Here is a 16503-nt window from a genome sequence, read left to right on the forward strand (position 1 = left end):
TCAAATTTTAAAAGCGAACTTTGGCGCTTGGTTGACCCTTGCATTAAAGGGGGCGGCAAAATCATTTTAATGTATCTTTTTAATACATGTGAGACATCTGGGACAACTGGAAAGAAGAACCTATTTTCACATTTAGCACTTTTTCGCAAAAACGATATTTTAAAATCATTTTCTTTTATTTGAGACAAGACTTTGCCTACATAATATGTCTTTTGCTTAGAGTTGAATTCAACGAGCACATAATTCCCATCATTTGGACAGCGATCAAGATCTTCGAAAATAATTGGTTCTGGATCTTCACCAATAAAATCCTCCCCTCCGCTGAAATCTTGTAGTTCCATCTCATTTTCGTCTTGCTCGTCAGAATCACTATCTAATACGCGCCGTGCTACTTTTTTCTGTTTTGGTGTTTTTTCTTTAGATTTAATCAGCTCCATTTTTTCCGGGGTATCCGTAGCTATCATCGTCCTTCCTTTGCGTCTTTTGTTGCCCTCTACAGATTTTCTTGCCGGAGCTTTAGAATAACCCTTAAAAACTGTTGGACTAACAAAGGTTTTAGTAGTAGTAGCAGTATGACTTGGACCTGGATTTTCTACATCTGGAGATTCACTTATCTTTTCAGCAGCAGCTTCAACTGCAACAAGCGGCCTATCTGTCACAAAACTTGACAAAAAATCTTCTTCAGCGAAGACATGCCGATCGAATGGAAATATTCCAGATTTTCGAAAAGCGCTTGCGATGTTAACTGGCGTCATTGCTCGTGGATATGCTGTGCCCACACAGGCTGCTACGTTGTAAATTGTAAATGTCTGACCGGGATGGTTCATCATCCATGCATCTACTGCAGCATTGTAGAAAGTCTGAAATGGCTTAAATAAACCTACGTCCAACGGCTGTAATCTGTTCGTGCAGTGTGGCGGTATACTCAGGATTGTAACGCCATTATTTTTACATAAATCGATTGCCTCAATCGATAAATGACTTTGATGATTATCCATTAGCAATAAAGAAGGGTTTTCTCTAGTACTACCAGTGTGCTTAATAAAATGCCTAACAACTTGCACAAAGCACTCTGTATTCATCCAACCTGTTTTTGAAGCTAGTCCTAAAGTTCCAGGAGGCGACCCATTTATCATAAAATCTTTAAAGTGTACTCTTGGGAATACCAGAGCAGGAGGAATAGCTACTCCAGATGCTCCAACAATACAGCATGTTGTAACGAGTGTTCCACGTTCGCCACTTGTGGCTTTACTAACCTGTCGTATACCTCTTTCTGCAAACACTTTTTGGGACTTTTGAACGGTAACGGTTCCTGTCTCATCTAAATTAAAGATGCGACTACCATCTCCAAACACAGGGAAACGCTGTAAAACGGTTTCAAGTTTACTGAAAAACATTTCAACATTAAATTTATTGAAACCGGTTGCCCTTGCAAGACTACAACCTTCTGGGGTCCGGAGGGATAAATTATTGGAATGACGTTTCTGAAATCCTTTCATCCAGGCAAGTGAAGCGATTTTTGAAGTATGCCAGTTTGCTGGAACCACTATGTTATGGTAGACTGCGGCTTCATATGACAGTTTTCGGGTATCTTCTCTTGATAGGCCATAAAACATTTTAGAACATTTAATTATATATTCGCACAAGTCGTTCTCCTGTTCGATAGTAAAAATTTGTTTTACTTTGTAATTAGGACATAAACGGACGTTCTCATCTTGTTGATATTTTTTAACATATCTGTAGACTGTTTGGAAAGATACTCCTTTTATTCGTGCTGCTTGCCGTATAGAAGTGCCACCTTGTACTAATTCAACAGCCTGTCTCATCATATCTTCAGAGAATCTTCCTATTTTCCGATCTGTTTTATTTTTTCTTGGCATCTTCGTTCTGTAAGAGAAATTATTTTGCAAATGATCTGGCTTATACAACTATAACGGAACAGTGAGACAGTAAAGGAACAGTGAGACGCGTCTCACTGTTCCATCTGCTGTGTTGTCTCACTGTTCCTTAAAAAATCGTTAATAAAAATATATGAAAAAAACTAATAAAATATGTACAAAAATCGTTTGTTTTAATTTAATTGTTTCGTAAAATGGTTTACTTTGTAGTTAGAATAACCTACCTTGTCTAAGAAACTTCAATTTTCGTGAAAACAGCGGCCACGTGGATACGGTATATTTACTACGATGCACTCACTTCAAATGACCAGCGATAACTAAAACATTTCTTGTTGAATCTTAATGGTTTCTTGTTTGCTTCACTTTAAGGTGGTAATAGGCATGTTCGTTTAGTTCTACCTTATAATACCGAACGTGGTAAGCTCTACCGCGTTTGTCTCAGTGTTCCGACCGTCTCACTGTACCTACCTCTCCCCTACTATGATCCAAAGATTGAAAATATGTTTCCCAATAAATAAAATGTGTAGCATTGTTCAAAAAATGTATTTCCTTTCAATCAAACCGTTAAAATTACTTTTTAATGTGACCAGTGCCTTCTTTTTGTCTTCTCTTACAGCTGAGACAGCCAATACTACTTTTAGAGTTTCTGTAATTCCCATAGGACTTATCCATTGGGAATTGACTCATCTTGTAACACTATAAACCTTTTTTTGAAGCCATGACAACCATATACTATCATCCAAAAATTGAAAACATGTTTCCCATTAAATAAAAAGTGTAATATAAACCTTTTTTTGTAAAATTAATTAAACATTAAATAAAAGTAATAATATTGTTAAAAAAATTTATTTAAATCAAAAAATAACATCAAAACATAACTTTAATATTATCCGTATCATTTTTAAAAACATTACTATAAATTATATGACTTCTCTATCACATTGTTGTCCACATCTCTATTGCCTTCTGTCATATAATCGTTGTATAGGGACAAAAACATCCCCCTACATGCCAATTTCACCTTCAGCTTGCTGCACAGCAAGAATACACCTGAAAGTTTCCTGTGGAGGGAGTAAATTTCCTCTGGTGGTGGACAAAGTCTGTGCACCAGCATAGTTTGTGCCAAATCCTGAATCCTCATAGTCATATCCTGATTTCCAAAGTCATATTTGTCATCTGTTCTGAAAATTTCACCTAGAATCATCACAGCATCAACGTGGGCATCTTCCATGATCTAAAAACACCTTTATGAGATTCCTAGACAGAATAATACAGCTTGAAAGTTTTAAAAGAAGAAAGAGTACACATATATACCTTGCTTTCATAGCCAGTGAGGAACCCTAGGTCTCTAGATACGTTGAGGACTGTATCTCTATCTCCATCACAAGCAGCTTTGAGGATCTTGACATACTGGTCCATGAAAGCTTTTGGGTACTCTCTACTGGCACCAAAATCCAATAATAGTATCTATGGAATAAAAAAATAAAAAGTGTGAAAGTATCTTCATATTACACAAATAATAAACTGTAATTAGTATGACATATTAGACCAGAAGACTCTAAAAGACTATCTTTGTTGACATTACAACATATTTTCTCCATTTTTAACTGATTTATAGATTATAGACTTATAAATGACACAACAACACTGCTTTTTAAACACCAATATTGCTATGTGTTAATTTGTAATTAAAATCTAAAGAATATTTATACCTATGTTCAAGCTTTTGTTGTAATATATTATTAGTTTATCTGTACAATTAATTTAAATGTTTTTGTATCTTCTTTAAGTTCTGTTAATGAGAATTTATCACATACTTTTCTGATATCAAATATTTACAATCATCCCAATTGTTAATATTCATTAAAAACCTAAAAATTCCAATTTTTTTTTACTTTTAAACACAAAAATTCAAATATTTATCATCCTTTTTCACTCACCTGTTTTTTTGACGGATTATACAAGAAGTTTGCCCAATTAGGATCTGTCTGCATGTATCTGAACTTCAATATTTCTAAAAGGCACAGCTCCAGAATTTTCTGGCCAATAAATTCACGGTGTTCTATGTCCAGATCGAAGCATTGATCCACAGGAACACCGTCTAATAGTTCTGTAGTAAATATCTGTTTGGTAGACAATTCATCTACAAAAGGTTGATAAATAACTAAACTATAACAGCAGAAAACAAAAGATAGAGCACAATAAACCCAGGGATACATTAGATCATTAGGAAAAATGTAGCAGAAGAAAAATATACTATGAAATATATATGTCTACCAACTTACCAATAACATCTGGCACATAATACTCTTTGTAAGGTTCCAAAACCTTCTTAAATCTCTTGGTGCAAACAGATTCTCTTATATAGTTAACCTCCCATGCGAGCTCCCTCTTAGCAACTACCATAAGGTTCTCCAAGAACATTCCCTTGGGAAACACATTCCACATCTTCATTATGCCACCCAAATTATCAATGTCACTTTCTATTCCTTGGGCTACACCTGGATATTGGATTTTAATTGCCACTTCCCTTCCATCTTTAGTTTTAGCTTGATGTACTTGACCTATTGAGGCAGCAGCAAATGGTACATTTTCAAAGTCTCCAAATTTGCTTCTCCAATGAGGACCCAGTTCAGCTACCATCACCTAGACAGAAACATGTGATCAAAACACCTAAAAAGTGTAATTTTTAGCCACATCTCATATTTATTATTGAATTTTTCCCTAAAACACCCCACAATTAAAGGAAAAACAGATAAAAAGATCTAACTTGCCTGTTCTAGTTGCCAGTCAGGCATAAAATCAGCAGATTTCCTCACTCTTTCCAGTGCTTTGGCTAGCTCAGGGTTGATTATAGAGTCATCCTGTATGCTCAAGATCTGTCCCAGCTTTAAGGCAGCTCCTCTCACCTTACACAAAGTGTCAACAACTCTGTCCATATTGGCTTTGCTCATAAACAGTGTAGAGGCATTTCCTGGAGGATCTCCAATACCAAGAGTGCGTTTGGCATATTCTGTAGCTGTGCCAATTCCTAGGCCTGCTGCCAGACTTCCAAATGATACCATACGACCTATTCTTGATGAGGGGACTTTTCTTTGTTTAGCACTGTCACTTAACTGAAACATACGGATGCTAAATTATCACTACATTGGATAAAAAACCTATTTTCAATATAAATCAGTTATACAATTTGGCTTACGAGTATCTTTTCCTGCCTAACCAATTTTTAGTAAACAAGTATTTCTACAAATAAAATTGTATAAAATAATACAAAAATGTACAAGATTGTGAAAGCTCTGAATTGTTCTGGAATGAAATATCTAGCTTAACCTTAGTTTATGAACAAACAAAACACAGTCAATGATCACAAACCTCATTCATAAAAAGAATTAAAAATTTTGTACTTTTATTAGTGAAATATCAATTCTAAACCTACCTTCATCTTAGACTTAACATTTGGAACTGTTGTTATTTTAGTAGCGTCTTTTTCTTTCACAGGTTTTACTTTAACTTCCTTTTCCCTTGTAGATGCAGCTTTGTTCTCTTCTCTATCTTTTTCTTTGATTAATTTTGCTCTGTGTTCCATATCTAATCTCTTTAAGAGTTCTTTGTCACCCTCTGTTAATTCTATAGAATATATTTTTTTATTACGATCTAAAACTTCAGTTTTGAGCTCTTGAGGAGGTCTCTTGTAATCCTCTTTCTTCAATACTTTTGGTATTTCCTTCAATGTTTCAGCAGAAGTTGCTGTTGGTGTATCTAAAACACAAAAGTAAACCACCTACATACTTTTTTAACGAAATAAGATACTTCCACCTACCTGTTTTGGCCATATTAAGAAATGCAATTAGGAGATTAGTCACATACTCACCTTTCTGGCCCAAGGCCACATTTGTGTACACTTTCAATCCATGCAAGACTGTTGATACCCGGTCAATGCTATCTTTAAGATCAGGGGGATTTGTCCCACCAAATTTCGGGGCCTTTTGGCATGCAGTAGAGCAGCCCTCTGCGGCATGTCTCAAACTTGAATTCGACCATATAAACTTGGCTTTCTCTGCTTGCAATTTAACGCAAGCTTCGGCGATTAGTTGCAAAGATTTCAGAAGACAAGCAAGATCTTGTGCACGGGACATTGAACACTCTAAAGAAAGCATATATTAAATTTACAGGAACATTTACAGACATCTTAGACTATTTTAGTATAGGTTAGAATATTATATAAGCTTTTACGTACATAATCTTGCCTACATACCTGATATTATTTATATATATATTTATGTAAAAGTCATATTAAATTTAAAATCTTAACTTTGATTTTCCACAAGGTGATGTAACATTGAGAAATATTTAATTTCTTTTAAAAATACAGTTTTTCTATTTCCTGTTAGTTGAGTTATATATAGGCTTTAGAGCCTATTGATTAACAAAATTTAAAACTTCTGAAATAACCTCATATTGTCATATTTCGCTTTCAAATTTTACTAAAATTGGTAAAAAAATCAAAATAGAAAGGCGCACGGAAAGAGTCCCGATGAATGAAATTCTGACACAAGACAGAAGAATTAGGTTACATTATATCCGATCTATAATTTATATAAATATTAAAATTTAGTAATTTAAATACATAAATATAAAATATGGAGGAAGATTCACCTGTAACAAGTTTTCCAGTTATATTAGAAAAAGATCCATTTGACGACGAACCTCCACTGGGTCAGGCTGAAGTAGGAATCAAATTTTAAAAACATCATTTTTGTTTAATTTTCAAATTAGATTAATTTAAGTATATTGAATGTGACATTGAATGATAGATTATTGTATAAACTTAATATTTTTAATGTTTCATTTATTAACACTTATTTCCATGTTCTTTCTTGCTTATATTACGATTGTATTTCCATGCATTTATCTTTTAGACTAGACCCGGAGTCCTTTTACTACGTTCATGGCTAAATACGTCATTTACAGTGGAAATGACCGATGGAAGAATTCTCATAGGAGTATTTTTATGCACAGACAGAGACGCTAACATAATTCTAGGATCTTGTTCAGAGTACTTGCCATTTGAAAACAACAGCAAAATTACAAATGAAGAGCCAAGAATGCTGGGACTTGTCATGGTACCTGGGAAGCATATTGTTAGTATAATTTTAGATCCTAATGTGGACTCTGCTTCTAGGAATCCGTTCAATAAACATTATGGCAGCGAAGAAATTATGTAAATTTGTGTAGAACATAACATAGACTATAAGCAAGCTGTACAAAGTTAGAAATAAGCAATATATAACTTTTTGTGTTCGTTTTTTATATTGTGGATCTTTACTTACATCCTTTCACTGTATTATTAACTTTTTTAAGGTAAGTAGTGAATATTATACTCCATTAAACCCAGTGTTTATGTCTTAGTTTCTTATTTACAACTTAGTTGTCACTTGTAATTTTGTATGTCCCTATGTAATTGTCACTTGTATTTACTACTTAGAAGTGTCACATTTTCTTGTCTTTTTTGATTTCACTTTTGCGTATGTATATTTTTATGTTTAGTTAATCAAATCTGCCTATATTAAGATTTTTTGTTTATGTAATGGTTTGATTTTGTGATTTAGATCATCTAGATGCATTTGCCCAATATTGTAATACTTTTTTCCTTGTTTTTATTCAGCTTTAACTTATTTTATCCAGTATATATGTTAAAAAATTCACTTCAAGATTACTAAATGCCTGTTAAGCCTCCTTTTCTGCCTTTCTTTTGTGTGTGAGCAAGTTTTTGTCACTTTTAGAGCTATATGTAGAAGTTGTATAAATATTGAATATCTCACTGACTTTCTGAGAAATATTTATCATTTTAAAAGTACATTTTTTTTTGTTTATGTTCCTAGATTCTGTTTTTATAATCATTTTAGTGCCCATTTATGCATGGGCTTTATGTGTGAGCATGTTTTTGTCACTTTTAGAACTATATGTAAATTTTTTTTGTTACTTCTCACTAGATTTCTTTAAGATTTTATCTGACAAGGGAAATTTTTGGGTTTAAGGTCAACAATATGCCTTATTGGGTAATTAATTTATTCTTTGACTCAATTTTTTAAGAAATTATTTAAATATTGAATATCTCACTGCCTTTCTGAGGAATATTTATCATTTAGCAGGGCATTTCGCCATTCCGACATCTTGTTAATGGAAATAAATAACACAAATAGTGATAAATAGGATTTTAATGGGTGCATTTGAGATTTTAACAATTCTTATTCATAGGTAAGTATAATAATTTCAAAAAATGGAGCTTTTTGTACACCTTTTATATTAAAATATAAATATATAATGTATATTTAACAACAATAACAAAATATCAACAGCAAAAATAATTGTTTTTTAAGAGTACATCCTTTCAATGATATCCTTATATTTTTGTTCAACAATTCTTCGTTTTACTTTCATCGTAGGACCTAAAACAAAATATACAATGGTTAAAAAAACGGTTTTAGGGAACTTAGTGTACTAACTGTTTTGTTAAAGTCTTCTTCAGTTAGTCTCATGTAACAAGGAAAAAATTATCGTACCTAATTCTCCTGTAGGTATGGAAAAATCAGCTGGAAGCACTGATATCTTCTTTATAGTTTGAGCATTGGATGTGGCTTGTTTGTTAACTCTCTCTATACCCTTCAAGAGTTCATCTAGTACACGTTTGTCTGGACCAGCTGCCAAAACCTCTTTGACAGTTTCAGCGGGACTTCCGATGGATCTCAGCCAGTATTTAACTTCGGATGTGAGGTTATCTCTGGGGATCCCGGTCTCGGGATCGACTTCAGTCTTAAGGGTTACCAAAATGGTAAGAAATTTTCGTTTGTCGCCGATTAAGAAGGCGTTGCTGACGAATGGCAGCTCTGACTTGACTTGCTGCTCGATGGCGACTGGGGGAATGTTCTCGCCACCCGCTGTTACCAAAAGCTCCTTTAATCTACCTACAACAAACAAATCATTACACATTACCTTGAAATTCTTTTTCTCTGCTTAAGTATTTCTTACCTGTGATATAAACCAGCTGTTTTTCATCTATTCTACCCAGATCTCCAGAGTGTAACCAACCTTCTTCATCCAAAGCTTCGCTAGTTTTTCCCGGTTCATTTAAATAACCCATGAAGACATGTCTACCGAACATACACAGCTCCCCCTGGCCGTTTTCTTCATTAAATAATTTAGTCTTCATTCCTGGCATCGTCATGCCGATGGTGTCGAAGTTTGTGGCGCCCTCTATACCCAAACAGTGCCCACCGCTAGCTTCTGACATACCTACGAGAACAAAAAACTTTTCGTAAGCCAAAAAACGATGGTTAATTAAAGAATTTACCGAAACAGTCCATCACAGGTATATCGATGCTGTGGAAATACCTCTTTACATCAGGTGCCAACGGTGCTGCAGCACTAGCGAAGAACGTACACCGAGATAGACCCAAGGCTTGTTTGACTTTGCTGAAGAGAACGTTTTTGGCGAACATATAACCCCACGAATTGGACTGGACTCTAAAAAGAAAAAGCAAAAGATAATTAAAAGTTTGTAAAAGCAAAAGACATAAGAGACTTACCCATTCATCGTATCTACGTGATGCTGGAGAGCCTGTTTCTTCGCCCAGCCGGAAATAAACTTCCTGAGAGCTCCGCTTTTGGCTGCAATTTGCATCATCTTCTCGAAGATCTTTTCATACACTCTCGGAACTCCCAGGAACTTCGTAGGACGAACTTCCTGCATGGTGTTGATCAAAGTACCCTTTAGGGCGTCCTTATCGGCGAAGTAAACTGCCGCAGCTACTGTTATAGTGATGTATATGTCGACGACTTGGGCGGCTACGTGACTCAAGGGCAGGTAACTGATGAGGACTTCCTCGCCTCCCACGGGAAGCCCCATTCGCTCGGTTATAACCAAGGCGTCCCACGTCAGGTTGTCGTGACTGAGCATCACACCTTTGGGGTTACCTACTGTTCCAGACTGGAAAATAAAATAAACAATTATTAAAGAGGTCCAAAAACGTTGGTGGTGTATTTACTTGAAAATAATTTTTATAAAAAAGATATGTTGAGCAAGTACTCACCGTGTAGACCAAAGTACAGCACCTGTTGATAGCGACTTGTTTCAAGGCATTATTTAAGGCGTCGTCAGTTTGTTGAGCACCTATTTCCATCAGTCTTTTCCACTGAAATAATTAAAATACACATTATATCGCCTTATATCGAAATACATATAAATAATAATGATTCTACAGAAAATGGATCTTTGTTGAATGGAAGAACAGAAAGATCCTAAGGAAAACATGGAAAAAGTAATAAAAAGATTAATCGACTAAATATAACACCAAAATTGGCAATTACAAAACCAAAAACATTGAAAAACTACTAAACAAAGCTACACAGCAATATAAATATAAAGAATAGGTATTTAAAATAAAATAATCGTTACTTACACTTATCACATCTGGGTGTGTGGGTTCTCCACTGTATTGTACTATCGCCTTTAGCTCTGGTAACCTGGACTTAACTTCTAGAATTTTATCTAACTGCTTCTGGTCTTCTACCACTATTATATTTGCTCTGCTGTTTTCTGCGCAGAAGTAGCAGGCTTCTGCAGAGTTGGTGGTGTAGACTCCTACCGCTATCCCCCTAAAAAGAAGCCAAACTATCAAATATAATAGTTATTCTTGTCTTAATTACATTTCTGTTTCATCAGTTACATGTTATTTAAGTTCCTACTGAAATTATGTTTGCCTATGCTAAAACTTTCCGTTCCTCTGTTTTTCACGTCTCATCTTCCAGGTCACTATATCTTATCTCTTCTTTTGGCTCTGATATTATTATGCCTTTTCCAGTTCTTGAGAAACTAGAAAAAGTCCAGAGTGGTGAAACTTGGTACAGAGATTCCTCTTGGGGTAAGGAAGAGCCCTGTTAAGTTTGGGCTCTCTAGGTATCCTTCTCATACTAAGGTTTCCTTTTCTTGAAGAAAATTTCTAGAATCATAAAACGTGCCACACATCTGGAAGGAAAAGTCTTAGAAACTTAAAGTTTATTGCATACATTCTTCACGATTGAATTTGGTATCAATCCACCTTTGTTATGTCTGATATTCTTATGCCTTTTCTTATTCATAAAGAAGATTACAGAGTCTTGAAACTTGATAAATAGGTTCCTCTTGGGACAAATAAGAATTCTATTCAGTTTGGACTCTTTAGGTATTCTTCTTTTCATATCAAGGCTTTTTTGCCTTTTCTTTTCTTGAAGAAAAGTCCTAGAGTCTTAAAACTTGCCATACCTCTGGAAAGAAAAGTCTTATTTATTTGAAGCTTAGTGCACACTTTCTTCACGGTTAAATTTGGTGCAAATACGTATTCTTCTATTTGTGATATTTTTATGCCTTTCCTTATGCTTGAAACAAAAGTTCCAGAGTCTTAAAACATAATATATAGGCTTCTTAAGGCAAGGAAGAACCCTTAAAGTTAGGGGTCGAAAACTCCTTGAAATAGTAAGCAGTGAGGATGGGGTCAAAAATTCTCTCTGCTTCTTCAATACCCTCCCAATTCAATTATTTCTTTGTATTAAAAGTTTTTTGTTCCTCTTGTTATTTCTTCTATTCCTCCTTATACAACTCTGGTTCTTTTACGTTTATTCAATATTGTGTTTTTTATTCTTGTCATTTTATTCTTGTCTATTCTATAATTTTGGATGATATTACTTACAATCGATTCTATTTCGTTTCTTTTTCTTCAATTTATGTGTTTTTGTTGACATTTATTTGTTATTCGTGCTCCTGCATTTCTGATTCGTTTCTGTTGTCATCTGTTCTACTTTAATGTCTTTCCGTTGATTTTATAAAATTCTTATCCATGTTATTACATTTCGTCTACTTCGATGTCATTATTTTTCTCCCTCTTCTTTCGTTCTATTCCATTTCCGCTTATTTTATTATACTGCTGGCTATATTTTATTCAATTTTCATTAATTTTATTTAAATCATATACCCAGCATTCTATTATATTCTCTACTTTTCAGACAACATGGCAACTCTGTGCAGAAATGTCAACGTCAAAATTGGACGAAATGCAATGGACAGTGGAAGTGTGACGTCACAACTGTCAATTACTTTCCAAACAAAAGTTGAAATGTCCAATCTCAAGACATTTTAGTTTCTATAAAGTTAACATTTTGCTTCCTCTGCTGCTTTTTCTTTTAAGTATAGTGTTTTTACGATAATACCATCATAATTCAGTGTTCTATTTCTATGAAATATAGTTTAAAAGTTTAAATTAAAGACATTCTAACCTTACTTTATTGATAAATGCATTTTATTGCTATTTTTATAAAACAACGTGCTTTATTATTTACACAACCTTGTAAAATTGTTGTAGTAACTATTAGAATACTTAGATATTGCAAAAAGCGGAAAGATTCTGTAAAAAAATGAAAAAATAACGAAAAATACAAATTATCCACACTAAACAAGGTTTGTTTGGAAAGTAAAACTGACATATGTCAATAAAATCTACGTCATCACTTTCAGGGTCCATTAACTCAACGAAACGATGTATAGAATAAAACCATGAATATTTCGTTTACTTAAAGCTTACTTACCCAGCAAATATCGCTGCAAGATCCGAGTAGAACCATTCTGGACTGTTAAATCCTAGAATGCAAACTGAGTGACTGGGTTTTAGACCGAGGTATAAAAAGGCTTTTGCGCAGGTGCGAACGTTCTCCAGGTACTGTCTAAAAAGAAAAATTGTACATATTAGTGTGAGAATTGAAAGAAAAAACTGTTGCAATTGTTGGAGTATGATAAATGACTCTTTGTAAGGAGAATGACACGGTATACAAAACAAAAACAGCATACAAAATACGTTCCAACAAAAAGATTCGTCGCATCGTCCTTCCGAGTATTATAACAAAAAGTGAAATTGTCTAGTGATGGTTTTATTTCAATCATTTACATTGTAATAATCGGGCAAATGCTAGTACTCCTCAAGCTGACCTGTGCGCTAGGATGTTACTCTCTAGGTTTTCGAATTGCCGTCTTAGGACATTACGAAGGATGCACATGAAATTGAAAATCCTGGTTCTGGGTCCCTGGTTACAGTTGTTCTCTGCATGAGCGCATGTAGGACTTTTCGTTCCCCCAATGATCATTTTTCCCATGAAAAAGTCCAGCGAGCTGCTTAAAAAAGACGCTTCTCTTCGCTTTTCATCCATTTGAGTGGATCCAGACGGACTTGTTTACCCAGTAGTTCGACCATTTCTGGAAACACACCAAACCTACTCAAGACAGTCCCATACTGCTGGTATTAGACGGCGATCTTACTTATACCAGAAACTTGGATGTTATTCTGAAAGCTAAAGAACATTTTGTGTCAATTATTTGTTTGCCTCCTCATACAACGCACACAATGCAATCGCTCGATAAGATGGTAATTAACGGTCTTAAAACTTTCACAGTGAAGAAGTTAGAGTTTTTATGAGAACTACTAATAGAATGATAACTCATTTCAGTGCTACTAGAATTTATCCAGCTAAACGTAATATATTTTTGACGAAGCAAAAATAGAATCAGTGGAGGACCTACATATCATTGTTCTTCCCTCAGGTAGTATTGCATTACCACAGGTTAAAAAGAAGGCAGGAATACGGGGCAAGTCGGTGAGACTCAAATCGACGACAAATAAGGATGAGTTAGAGCAAAGTATTTCAGTTGCTTCAAAGTAGAAAAAATTGTTGTGAGAAGAACTGATGATGACAAACCAGGACCTAGTTGCATTAAATCCATGCCCAAGAAGATATGCAAACGACGCAAGCCAACAACGTACAATTCAAAATCATTAGATTCATCCGATGATAATTTCCCAAGTTAGTTGGGTAAAAATCCAGAATAAACGATCAAGATCATTCTTTGGACGACGATATTCCAGTAGGCCATAGGTTTTGGCTTCACTATTTTGTGTTGCACTTATGTTTTTTTTTTATAAATTATCTTAAGAAAGGAACAATCATCAATAGTGAGTACTATGTAGATTCATTGATGCGTTTAAAGGAAGAAATTGCGAAAACACTTCCATAAATTAAGAATAAAAAGTGTGCTTACACAGTATTTTCCAGATTCGGTCCCATGTGGAGAATGCACGCGCTTTCCTTGTATCGAGAAGAGGAATATTTTTTAAACAAGTCCTTTATCACAAAAACTAAATGTTTATTTAAGCTAAATCACTCTAGCACCAACATCACATCCCACTGGCAATAGTACTATTGGTAGTAGTCATCATTAACGAAATGGGCAGCAATGAATCAAAGCCTTCTTAAAGGACTACAAGATGCAGACACTACCTGACAATATTTTGGGTTCCCCGTTTTTGGCTGTACAAAGTTTTTTGTACATAAATTGTCTTGAGAAAGGAATAGTAATCGACAGCAATTGTTGTGTTGTGTTATTAATGCGTTTATATGAAAAAGTGATTACTTGCTGCAATAAAATTCGTTGGCAGTTTGTACGAAAAAAACTCTACTAAAACATCTCTATTAAGAAACTACATGAAACCTCCGAGAACGATCTTAAAAACTTGAATAATAGCATCATAAACGCCTGAAAAGAAAATCACCGAGTGCACTGTCCTAATAAAAAATCAGATAGTAAAATAAGTCCATATACTGACTTACTTTGCTTTTTCGTGTCTGGATCCGACTACAGTTTTTCTGCCCAATATCGGGCTACGTCTACACCCTTTGTATTTGCGAGCCATAAATAATCGAGGGTGCACTATGATGAGCAAAGTCTGCATACTCTCAGGTGCTCCACGTTCTGTGTTTCCCCACATTCACAAAGTGCGTCACTGTCTGTCTTAATGATCCATTTAATGAGGTTCTGTTTTACAGGGGCAACACCTGTGCGTATGCGATTGAGTGTCCGCTAGGTTCTTCAGTCCAGGTTCATTCCATTAGGTCGTTCTGGATGTAGAGGGAACAGTTCGGGTGGTTCGACGCTGACATTTCTCATAATCCTGATTCCTGGCGGTTAATCAAACCCGTATAATTGGTGGTGCCTTTCATCGAAAGTTTGCCTGAACTTCTCCACATATTGTAAGGTGCATTTACGGTCATCTGGTGATGAGAATCCAGCTACCCGGTACAGTAGGGGTAGAGGGGTAGGCTTCATACAACCGGTAATTATTCTACATGTTTCATTTAACGCCGTGGTGACTTGTTGGGTCGAAAATACGAACTACTAAGGAATATAATGCAGGGTAAAATCAAAGGCAGAAGAAGCGTAGGAAGACGTAAAATCTCGTGGTTACGCAATCTCCGTGAATGGTTTGGATGCAGTTCAATTGAACTATTCAGGCGCGTAACCCACAAAATTATTATTATAATTGCCAGAATGATTTCCAATCTCCGATAGGAGCGGAACTTGGAGAAGAAGAAGAAGAAGATCTACCCCAGACGGGACAAGCATATTCTCCTGTTGAGAAACATAAGGCCTCAGCTGTTGTCTTCAAGACCAGGGGGTTTGCACCCCACTTTGGAGAAGGTTGTTTCTCGTAGAAACCTTTTGTCTTTTGGGCAGGCCATGTAGCGAGAATGCATGACTCACGATGGACGAGAAAGATTACAAATTGGAAGCCAAGAGCAGACAAACGTAAAAGAGGAAGACCACCTACACGTTGGGCTGACGACATCAGGCGTATCACCAAAAATTGGTAACAAAGAGAACAAAATCGTGAAGAATGTAGGAATTTAGGGGAGTCTATGTCCAGTAGTAGACGTATATTTCCTGCCGTATACTCGTAGCAGGCACATGTGTTTTATTTCACCGGCGGTTTTAACATTTTATAGTTCTGACCCCCTACTGGCTACAATACTATTCTTAGTAGTCGTTGTCATGCCCATAATTTAAAGGAGACTGGAAATGTACCAAAGGGATGGAGTACCAGGAGATGTGAGACCAACTAAATATGTAATACAAAGAGTAAAAAATAGACAAAAAAATAATAATAAAAAGGAAAAACACTTACTTGAAATTGACGGTTTCCCATTTACCATTAACCTTTTTGGCGAGCGCTACTTTATCGGGGTAATCCCTGGCAGTTTTTTCGAGGAGTCCGGGCACTGATATGGGCTTAATAGTTTCGATGGCTTTACCATTCTCTGGAATTCTGAGTCGAACGCTTCCACTGGGATCGGTACACACGTAACTTTCACTAGGAATTATTTGATTCGGACCTGAAACGAAAATACATCTAATAACTATAAGGAGAGCAACAGTTTTAAGGTACCTGTCACGACGGCGCGTATTTTTAAAGTTACTCTAAAGAATAACGGTCTTATAATGCGCATGACGGCCGTAAAGTGCTCAGAGTTTAGCTTAGAATGCGATGGTTTTTTCTTTGTTTTGCAAAACGTAACGATCGTATAGAAGTTTGCAAGTGTCGACGACCCGACATGGCCCATTATTAGAAACGTTAAATGAAAAACAAGTATTTTCGTCGTCCTTGTCCGAGTTATCTTAAGCCGAGTCATTACACTTTCCCTACAATTTCTCCTCTGATCTCAGTCTTTCTGCGATATGCACCGGCTCCTC

General features: G+C 35.5%; 3 protein-coding genes across 4 annotated transcripts in view; 1 reads left to right on the forward strand and 2 right to left on the reverse strand.

Annotated features, from left to right (window-relative positions):
• Positions 1 to 2728: 2728 nt before the first annotated feature.
• Coq8 (ubiquinone biosynthesis protein COQ8, mitochondrial) lies at positions 2729 to 6697 on the reverse strand. 2 transcript variants are annotated; one of them, XM_072542311.1, is made up of 8 exons: positions 6555 to 6697; positions 5770 to 6042; positions 5335 to 5657; positions 4673 to 5014; positions 4184 to 4544; positions 3839 to 4041; positions 3213 to 3365; positions 2729 to 3132 (listed from the first exon to the last, which is right to left on the reverse strand). In XM_072542311.1, exons 2-8 carry the CDS (start codon positions 6032 to 6034, stop codon positions 2812 to 2814), a joined length of 1968 nt encoding a protein of 655 aa, XP_072398412.1. In that variant the 5' UTR covers positions 6035 to 6042; positions 6555 to 6697; the 3' UTR covers positions 2729 to 2811. The 2 variants fall into 2 exon arrangements, with proteins under 2 accessions (XP_072398412.1, XP_072398411.1); XM_072542310.1 differs by lacking the exon at positions 6555 to 6697 and adding an exon at positions 6154 to 6348.
• Sbat (LSMD1 domain-containing protein Sbat) lies at positions 6401 to 7206 on the forward strand. The gene is made up of 2 exons (XM_072542312.1): positions 6401 to 6625; positions 6818 to 7206. The coding sequence occupies exons 1-2, from the start codon at positions 6539 to 6541 to the stop codon at positions 7121 to 7123; spliced, it is 393 nt and encodes a 130-aa protein (XP_072398413.1). The 5' UTR covers positions 6401 to 6538; the 3' UTR covers positions 7124 to 7206.
• An 892-nt stretch (positions 7207 to 8098) lies between these two features.
• bgm (acyl-CoA synthetase bubblegum family member 1) overlaps positions 8099 to 16503 on the reverse strand; it is a 33139-nt gene continuing 24734 nt past the window's right edge. The window contains exons 3-11 of the mRNA XM_072542309.1: positions 15938 to 16145; positions 12516 to 12650; positions 10358 to 10553; positions 9989 to 10090; positions 9485 to 9885; positions 9250 to 9422; positions 8928 to 9191; positions 8462 to 8863; positions 8099 to 8347 (exon numbers count right to left, since the gene is read on the reverse strand). Coding sequence (XP_072398410.1) covers positions 8274 to 8347; positions 8462 to 8863; positions 8928 to 9191; positions 9250 to 9422; positions 9485 to 9885; positions 9989 to 10090; positions 10358 to 10553; positions 12516 to 12650; positions 15938 to 16145 — 1955 coding nt within the window. The 3' untranslated portion in view covers positions 8099 to 8273. The remainder of the gene's footprint in view (positions 8348 to 8461; positions 8864 to 8927; positions 9192 to 9249; positions 9423 to 9484; positions 9886 to 9988; positions 10091 to 10357; positions 10554 to 12515; positions 12651 to 15937; positions 16146 to 16503) is intronic.

This window comes from Diabrotica undecimpunctata, chromosome 8 (genome assembly GCF_040954645.1).
Source record: "Diabrotica undecimpunctata isolate CICGRU chromosome 8, icDiaUnde3, whole genome shotgun sequence".
NCBI lineage: Eukaryota > Metazoa > Arthropoda > Insecta > Coleoptera > Chrysomelidae > Diabrotica > Diabrotica undecimpunctata.

Excerpts from the sequence above, each read along its gene's own strand:
- Coq8 (XM_072542311.1), bottom strand. The coding sequence starts at position 6,034 with ATGTCCCGTGCACAAGATCTTGCTTGTCTTCTGAAATCTTTGCAACTA. Across the intron at positions 5,015-5,334 it reads ATGTTAAGTCTAAGATGAAG|TTAAGTGACAGTGCTAAACA; the intron begins GTAGGTTTAGAA and ends CGTATGTTTCAG. Across the intron at positions 4,042-4,183 it reads TTATGTGCCAGATGTTATTG|ATGAATTGTCTACCAAACAG; the intron begins GTAAGTTGGTAG and ends AACCTTTTGTAG.
- Sbat (XM_072542312.1), top strand. The coding sequence starts at position 6,539 with ATGGAGGAAGATTCACCTGTAACAAGTTTTCCAGTTATATTAGAAAAA. Across the intron at positions 6,626-6,817 it reads CTCCACTGGGTCAGGCTGAA|ACTAGACCCGGAGTCCTTTT; the intron begins GTAGGAATCAAA and ends TTTATCTTTTAG.